The following is a 9,521-nucleotide window of genomic DNA, read 5'->3' as shown; positions in this document are numbered from 1 at the left end:
ATTCGAGCTCGGCTAGTCCCACGAATTCGGGTATACCCGGGTGTATTGAGGTTTGTGACTGTTTTCTGCCCGAGTGCATTGGGTTATTTTCCAGGCAGGGATTGAAGCATTTTATTCCCGCTGGCTGCAATACTGCACAGTATATATATATACTGCATTACAATTCATGAATTTATGCCATCTGGTAGACACGCGAAGCATTGCAGCCTATTAAATCCTAATCATTATTATTTAACAGATCAGCCGCCCATCAGCCAGGCATGAACCCAGGCTGGGAAGGCAAACGCAACGGGGCTTGTCAGAGGTGAGGAGCGGCGCATTCCAGGTATCTGCCAGGTACATACTGGGTATTTGCTCGAATAAAGTGTGTCGGTGCAGTACATGGAAGCCTGTGAAGGCATAAGAAGCTGCAGAGGTTTCCCACACCAGAGCTAAAAGCAGGATGGAGAAGTGTGGAGACATACCCAGCATGTCGCTGGATAGCAGATCTTCAGTGACCCCCCCATACCTCTCTTCTCCAGTGTGTCTTCCCCCCCCGGTACCTGTTTGATGTGTGATTTGTGTGTGCGTCTTGTTATTTCAGACAGATATGGACAAGCTACAGAGTATATTCAGTGTTTCATAATTTGTGCAAAATAGTCTGTACCTTTTAAAAATTCCTTAAAATATAAAGTTGGGGGAAAAAAAGAGCATTGTACTGCCCAGACTCTGAGGCTCCTACCCAGTGGGAGGTCTTGAGTGCCTTAGCACGCCCTCCTCTAGCTTTTGTGACACCAACTCAATCCGTGCTCTGGTTGGCCAGCAGCCCCTGTCCCACGTAAAGGATAGCCACTGAGGGCTATATAAGGGGTGCTGCTGATCAGAGCACTAGTTTACCCTTAGAGGGAGAGACACTCTGGGAAGGAGTGTGGAGATTCTCTTAGAGGACCATCTGAGAGACACTGGGAAGGAGTGTGGAGTTTGCAGAGGTCCATCTCTGGGAAGGAGTGTGAAGTTGGACTGTGACCAGCTGGAGATACATATCAGAGTGGCTGCTGTGTGTTCAGCACTCTGATATCCTGGAGCAGAGAAGCATTGGAAGTGGGTCCCTGCACCTAGGAAAGGGAGATCTCATCCCCCAGGCCCCTGTAAGTGTGTATATTTTTGTATTTTGTATTCTTGTGTGTTGCCGAGGATTTATCCAAAATAAACCTCATTTTATTTAAGTGCCTTGTTTTGCCTTGTAAACACAAGGTGAGGGAGTGGTTGTCAGACTTATTCAATGAATAAACAGCAGCCCATCCGTAGTTAGGTGGTTGTAGGTGGGGTGATGAGTATGGGGGTAAGTGCAGGTATATTCGCCTCTTCAGCAGGGACAGGAAAAAGAAGGACTGATAGTGCAGTAAGTAAAACACTTTAATACAATAAGCACATATAAAACCAGTCCCAGATAGATGTTCACTCACATCTGTAAATGCCAATCAGGGCATGAAAAGGTATCTTTGTGATGCGGGTTGGTTTTCTCTCCTCCTTTACCGTCGGGCTCTGGCGGACGTCTCTCCTCTCCTCAGTTCGCCTCGTGTCCTCTCCTACAGCGGCCGCTGGAAAAGGCACTTGTTTCCCCGAAGGTCCTGACGTCACGATTGTCCAGGTCCGGCAGTGATTATTCTCCTCCTCTAGCGCACTGGACAATCGGGACGTAACACTCGACGCGTTTCGTTGGCTCGGGGCCAACTTCCTCAGGGGGTGGCTCTGATCCTGACTACCTGCGCTAATATATCAGGCGTCCCCTTCCTATTGGTTGAGAGGGGAGCTGCTGCTGAAAGTGCAGTTGGCAGATTCGCTAAATTCGCCAACTGCAAAATTATACAGAACAAAACCAGTCCCTGAATATGACCGGACATGGAATAAATAAATATATGAGGTGATTCATTAATAAAACTGACCGTTCGTAGTTATTATTTAAACATTGAAGGCTACCCCGCATGTTATAAAATACCTTAAGTACGTGTGAAGTCAGATACACGGCTTGTTAAACCCAGAAGCAGATTCCTGAAAGCACATGGTTACACGTAATGTATAGCGCTGCGACAGACCGACGGCCGATCCTAACACATCTGCTGAAGGAACCGGCTGCTTCTTCTCAGAGGGTGAGTAGTGGTTAAAGATTTGTATTTATTTTATTTGTTGCTAATAACTCTTATTATTTTACTTCTGTTTATTGCTCAGGTGCTATTGACCCTATCCACCACCGGGTGGCGGTGTTGCGTTACATTTCACCAGTGGGGCGGCGCCGATCAGTCTGTTTCCTTTCCCTGGTTTTGCCGTGTGACTGATCCCTGAAATATAAATGTGTTAGGAGACCTGGCCTCCCGCGGGTGACAGACAGACAGACAATGAGGCACAGGGAGACATATGTATTCCTGTAGCTGTATCTCTAGGTTAAGGGGGGTACCCCAGCTAGTGCCAAGGTGACCCACAACCAGTATAGGGTTTGTGGGTGCCCCAGCCGTATATAAGGTTGGGGGGGAGGGGGGACTCTGAGTCCAAACTGAGTCACAGGGAAAGTGTGTGGGGGAATAAGGCAGCAGAAATAAAGAGACATGTTTCCTTTTCTGTTCCCTGTACCCCCAAGTCCTTCACCTAAAGTCCCACATCGCTGACGGGGATCCCCGAGACCCGAGACCCAGTGTGTATTCAAATATAGTTTTAATATGATTAAACATTCGGAACCGATGCCCACACAGGCAGCCCGTGCAAACCCATAGGCGCCGGCATGTCTGCTGGACACCGGAGTTCAGAGCAGCCAGAGGAAGCCCAGAGGTGGGGACAGCATTTGGTCAGCGGGGAAAGGAGGAGTACCAGGTCCGGAGATCAACGGCCGTCTTCCGGGATGCCACTTGTTCTGCCAGACCTGGTGGATCCTGCCCCAGCGGGGGGCATTGGGATGGCTGGGGGGGTATGTGGCAGCTTGCGTATGCCCCTTAGCTGTTTCACATTTCCCGCTGACCTGGCTTTTCTAGCCGGCTCAGCTCCGATTGGCTGCTCGGGAAAGTTCCCACGCGCTGATTGGCTGTCCGCTCTGCTTCTATTTTATGAATGAAGCAGAGAATACTATAAGAAGCCGTGAGCCAATCAGATTGTGTGTTCCCCTTGAGTCTGCGCTGAAAGAGCGCGGGCGGCTTTTCAAAGATGCTTTGTTTGTAATAGCAAAGCAACCGGCTTCTATTTCAGCCTGAAAATCCTGCCCGCCGGAGACTAAGTCCCGCCTTCTGCGCCCAAGTTCCCAGAATCGCACGCAGCGGCCGCGCTGGGATTTTGCGCCGATTTGAGTTCCAGGAGATTGGGAGTAACTCGCGGTCAGGAGGGACCAAGTTCTCAGGAGGGAACGTAGCGGGGGCGTGTGGGACTTTCTGCCGATTTGGGTTCCAGGAGATTCCGGGCTAAGTCCCGGTCAGGGTAAAACTCTCCCATAGAGATCCCTGCACCTAGGAGAGTCTAGTTTTCACCCCCAGCCCTAAAGTAAGTGTGTCTTTGTGTCTGTATTTTGTGTATCATTGTGTGTAAGCGAATTTATGCCGAATAAATGACACTTTATTTCTCTTCCGTGTATTGCACAATGAATGATCCCGATAAAAAGATGAATAAATATTTTAAAAATACCCCCACACCCCCAAATAAATATTTTAAAAAAACAGTACACAGGTAGAACCCAAAGAACCCCGCTGATCGCTCTCATTGCTATAATCACAGAACTATTGTCTGAGAACCTCCTATGGTCCAACCACCAGAACAAGTTAGGGTGTAAAACTTACCCAAAACAGAAAGGTTTTATTTTATCAAATACACAGACTAATAGGTTAAAGTATTAACGTGATCCCCACGGAGGAGGTAGGGAGGGAAGGGGTAAGTGGCTTCTGGGTACCTATAATAGAGCTGTGGCCAAATCCTCCCTTCCTCCTGCGGCCCTTAGGTCACATAGTGGCCCCCCAGTGATATAGTGAGGTACTATTGTGCCCCCAGCGCAGATACCTGTATTATTATGGCTGGCGTTAGCCTAGTATTGGCTCTAGATATATTGTGCACATAGACAGACTAAAGCATCAGTAATGATATCAGAGCCCCATAGACACAGTACCTATGCTGTCAGGGTGTAACACAGGCGCTGCTGGGATTATATATATATATATATATACTGTGCACATAGACAGACTAAAGCGCCAGTAATGATATCAGAGCCCCATAGACACAGTACCTATGCTGTCAGGGTGTAACACAGGCGCTGCTGGGATTATATATATATATATATATATATATATACTGTGCACATAGACAGACTAAAGCGCCAGTAATGATATCAGAGCCCCATAGACACAGTACCTATGCTGTCAGGGTGTAACACAGGCGCTGCTGGGTTTATATATATATATATATATATATATATATACTGTGCACATAGACAGACTAAAGCGCCAGTAATGATATCAGAGCCCCATAGACACAGTACCTGTGCTGTCAGGGTGTAACACAGGCGCTGCTGGGATTATATATATATATATATAGATATATATATATATATATATATACTGTTATCCCAGTGTAGCCATAATTGGTAAAGCTATTCCCCAGGGACCTGTACACCCGAGATTCAGTACGTTATACCGGGCGCCATATCTGAGAGCCCCCTGCTGTGTATCCGCAGTGTGCTTAGTGTGTTACTGTGTATATATATGTGCCTATTCAGCCCCACTTATTCTACTTATTACTTATAATAAAGTGTTTTAATAATCCAATATTCCTAATCAATAAATGAGGGGCCATTAATATGCTTACTTGTTTGGTCTACAATAGGTTCTGTCCCTGAACCAGTCCTGTTACACCTGACACATACTTTGACCACAGGTGAGGGCGCTGTAATGGGCTCTTAGGTCCTGTTCCTGCTTTGGTAACAATACCTAAATTCTCTGCTCCGATGACTCATGTAGAGACAGACGGGGGTATTATTCGCTCACGGGTATATAGTCTGGTATAGAATTTATTACGTACGTTCCTCTCCATGCTCGTCTTATGTGTTACTGGGACCCCATGTACTGCAGGAACATGCTGAGGTGTATAACACACAGCTGACTTAAAAGGATACCTAACCCCTGAAGTGCAACACCTGTCACATGTCACCAAACGCCTCATGTGAGCACAGATAGGTAACATGCTGCATATTCTTATAACTACTCTTATTCCTCATATTGTATACTGCAGCCAGGATCTTACAGGGTTAATAGACTGGGTAACAAACTCCCGCCCCTGTGTGCTGAGAAGGGGAACGCCCCACTGGTTATATGAGAGAGAGGAGAATGTAAGTTTCGTTTCCTGTTGCTGCTTCCAAGCATGGCGTCTGCTGGTCTGAGAGAGGAGCTAACCTGCCCCATCTGCCTGAGCACTTATACCCAGCCTGTAATGCTGAGATGTGGGCATAACTTCTGCCAGGGCTGTATTGGGAGTGTGTGGGATTCCCAGGGGGGATCTGGGCTTTATACCTGTCCTGAATGCAGAGCAGAGTTTCAGGAGCGTCCTGCACTGCAGAGGAACCTGAAGCTGTGTAACATAGCGGAGCGTTTCCTTTCTACTCAGCCGGAGCAGGAGGAGGCTGTGATCTTCTGCACTTACTGTGTTACCTCCTCTGTACCCGCTGCTAAAACATGTCTGCATTGTGACGCCTCCCTGTGTGATATTCACCTAGAGAGACACAGCAAGTCAGAGGAACACGTCTTATCTGAGCCAACCACCTCCTTAAAGACCAGGAAATGCCCCGTCCACAAGGAGATCCTGAAGTATTACTGCACTGAGGATGCTGCCTGTATCTGTGTGTCCTGCTGCATGTTTGGGGAGCACAGGGGACACCAGGTGGAGTCGCTGAATGAGGCCTCTGAGAAGAAGAAGGAGAAACTGAGACATGTTCTGGAGAAACTGACCTCAGTGAGAGAGGAGACTGAGAAAAGAGCCCAGAGTCTGCAGGAACGCAGGAGAGACGCGCAGGAAAAAGCAGCTGGGGAGACAGCCCGAGTCACTGCCCTGATTAGGGACATCAGGGAACAGCTGGAAGTCCTAGAGAAGCGAGTCCTGAGTGAGATCACCAGGTGGGAAGAGCAGGTTTCTCTCCGAGTCTCTGATCTAATCCAGCAGCTGGAAATAAAGAAGGACGAGCTGTCCAGGAAGATGCTTCACATTCAGGAGCTGAGCAACATCACTGATCCATTAACTGTCTTACAGGGACGGGAATCAGACAATGCTGACTTATGTGATGCTGAGGAGGGAGGTAATGAGGACAGAGAGAGAGGGGGTAATAAGGTCCCTGCTGTAGGGGATTTGTATGAGGTTCTGATGTCAGTGAATTTCCAGCGATTAACTGATATTGTGACTGATCTAAAAGCAAAGAGCGGGTTCTGTGTGCAGGGGGATTCAGGCATATTACTGGATGTAAATACAGCGGCTAATAATGTATCTGTATCAGGTGACCTGAAAACTGCATCCTGGTCAGGAAGAAACCTGTTACGCCGAAATACACCAGAGAGATTTGAGAATAATCAGGTTTTAAGCAGCAGGAGTTTTTCCTCAGGACAACATTACTGGGAGGTGGAGATCAGTTACTCAGGGAGCAGGGAGGTAGGGATTTCCTATCCCAGTATAGTAAGGGAAGGAGATCAGTCCTACATAGGAGAGAATAAGAAGTCCTGGTGTTTGTACATGCAGGGTAATTATCATGCAGTGGTACATGACACAATAAATACACAGATATATCCCGAGTCTCGCGTGCAGAGATTAGGAATATACCTGGACTATGAGGCTGGGCGGCTGTCCTTTTATCAGCTGTGTGACCCGGTCAGACACTTACACACCGTCACTGCCACCTTCACTGAGCCTCTTCATGCTGCGTTCTGGGTATGGGGTAATGGCTGGGTCAGAATCAGGAGCTAGGAGTACTGATCCCGGCCCAGCAGGGAACCCATAGATATAGTGTATATTGTGTTTGTGGGTTTGTGTGTGCTCTCATTGGCTCTCATTGGCTCTCAAGCTCTCCCATTGGCTGACTGTGGGGCGGGCCTTGGCTCTTATTGGCTCTCATTGCCTGACTACGGGGCGGGGCCTTGCTGCAGCCTTGTGGGGGAGGGGGAGGGTTGTGGTTACCACAGATCTGCGCATTGATTGGTTGAATCATTATGATGTCACAGTTTTACACGGGATTCTGGGACTTGTAGTTCACATCTGTAACTAAAATTGTAACAGAAGACAAGCAGGACTACAACTCCCAGAAGCCCCTGCAGGCGAGAGAAATCACATGACAAGAGACGGCCAATCTCAATCAGTGCAGTTGTGGAGAGAGAAAGAGACAGAGGGTAAGTGGGAGAGACATCACAGGCAGACGTGTGGGGTGATTGCACACACAGACAGGACCCACAGCCCCTCACATCTGTCCCTCCCACTGCAGGGGGACACAGACAGGACACACAGCCCCTCACATCTGTCCCACCCACTGCAGGGGGACACAGACAGGACACACAGCCCCTCACATCTGTCCCTCCCACTGCAGGGTGACACAGACAGGACACACAGCCCCTCACATCTGTCCCTCCCACTGCAGGGGGACACAGACAGGACACACAGCCCCACACATCTGTCCCTCCCACTGCAGGGGGACACAGACAGGACCCACAGCCCCTCACATCTGTCCCTCCCACTGCAGGGGGACACAGACAGGACCCACAGCCCCTCACATCTGTCCCTCCCACTGCAGGGGGACACAGACAGGACACACAGCCCCTCATATCTGTCCCTCCCACTGCAGGGGGACACAGACAGGACACACAGCCCCTCACATCTGTCCCTCCCACTGCAGGGGGACACAGGACACACAGCCCCTCACATCTGTCCCTCCCACTGCAGGGGGACCCAGACAGGACCCACAGCCCCTCACATCTGTCTCTCCCTCTGCAGGGGGACACAGACAGGACCCACAGCCCCTCACATCTGTCCCTCCCACTGCAGGGGGACACAGACAGGACCCACAGCCCCTCACATCTGTCCCTCCCACTGCAGGGGGGGACACAGACAGGACACACAGCCCCTCACATCTGTCCCTCCCACTGCAGGGAGACACAGGACACACAGCCCCTCACATCTGTCCCTCCCACTGCAGGGTGACACAGACAGGACACACAGCCCCTCACATCTGTCCCTCCCACTGCAGGGGGACACAGACAGGACCCACAGCCCCTCACATCTGTCCCTCCCACTGCAGGGGGACACAGACAGGACCCACAGCCCCTCACATCTGTCCTTCCCACTGCAGGGTGACACAGACAGGTCCCACAGCCCCTCACATCTGTCCTTCCTACTGCAGGGGGACACAGACAGGACCCACAGCCCCTCACATCTGTCCCTCCCACTGCAGGGTGACACAGACAGGACACACAGCCCCTCACACCTGTCCCTCCCACTGCAGGGTGACACAGACAGGACCCACAGCCCCTCACATCTGTCCCTCCCACTGCAGGGGGACACAGACAGGACCCACAGCCCCTCACATCTGTCCCTCCCACTGCAGGGGGACACAGGACACACAGCCCCTCACATCTGTCCCTCCCACTGCAGGGTGACACAGACAGGACACACAGCCCCTCACATCTGTCCCTCCCACTGCAGGGGGACACAGACAGGACACACAGCCCCTCACATCTGTCACTCCCACTGCAGGGTGACACAGACAGGACCCACAGCTCCTCACATCTGTCGCTCCCACTGCAGGGAGCCACATACAGGACACACAGCCCCTCACATCTGTCCCTCCCACTGCAGGGGGACACAGACAGGACACACAGCCCCTCACATCTGTCCCTCCCACTGCAGGGGGACACAGACAGGACCCACAGCCCCTCACATCTGTCCCTCCCACTGCAGGGGGACACAGACAGGACCCACAGCCCCTCACATCTGTCCCTCCCACTGCAGGGTGACACAGACAGGACACACAGCCCCTCACATCTGTCCTTCCTACTGCAGGGTGACACAGACAGGACACACAGCCCCTCACACCTGTCCCTCCCACTGCAGGGTGACACAGACAGGACCCACAGCCCCTCACATCTGTCCCTCCCACTGCAGGGGGACACAGACAGGACCCACAGCCCCTCACATCTGTCCCTCCCACTGCAGGGGGTCACAGACAGGACACACAGCCCCTCACATCTGTCCCTCCCACTGCAGGGGGACACAGACAGGACCCACAGCCCCTCACATCTGTCCCTCCCACTGCAGGGTGACACAGACAGGACCCACAGCCCCTCACATCTGTCCCTCCCACTGCAGGGGGACACAGGACCCACAGCCCCTCACATCTGTCCCTCCCACTGCAGGGGGACCCAGACAGGACCCACAGCCCCTCACATCTGTCTCTCCCTCTGCAGGGGGACACAGACAGGACCCACAGCCCCTCACATCTGTCCCTCCCACTGCAGGGGGGGACACAGACAGGACACACAGCCCCTCAC

The 9,521-nt window shown here is 51.3% G+C and overlaps 1 protein-coding gene across 1 annotated transcript; it reads left to right on the top strand.

The window, feature by feature from the left end:
• Positions 1 to 5,306: 5,306 nt before the first annotated feature.
• On the top strand, positions 5,307 to 6,961 carry LOC142474749 (E3 ubiquitin/ISG15 ligase TRIM25-like). The gene has a single exon (XM_075580967.1). It carries the CDS (start codon positions 5,365 to 5,367, stop codon positions 6,949 to 6,951), a length of 1,587 nt encoding a protein of 528 aa, XP_075437082.1. The 5' UTR covers positions 5,307 to 5,364; the 3' UTR covers positions 6,952 to 6,961.
• The last annotated feature ends 2,560 nt before the right edge of the window (positions 6,962 to 9,521 follow it).

The sequence above is a fragment of the Ascaphus truei genome, assembly GCF_040206685.1.
Source record: "Ascaphus truei isolate aAscTru1 chromosome 20 unlocalized genomic scaffold, aAscTru1.hap1 SUPER_20_unloc_5, whole genome shotgun sequence".
In the NCBI taxonomy this organism is placed as follows: domain Eukaryota; kingdom Metazoa; phylum Chordata; class Amphibia; order Anura; family Ascaphidae; genus Ascaphus; species Ascaphus truei.
The sequence above is the reverse complement of the archived record's forward strand: the minus strand, read 5'-3'. Positions and strand labels throughout refer to the sequence as shown.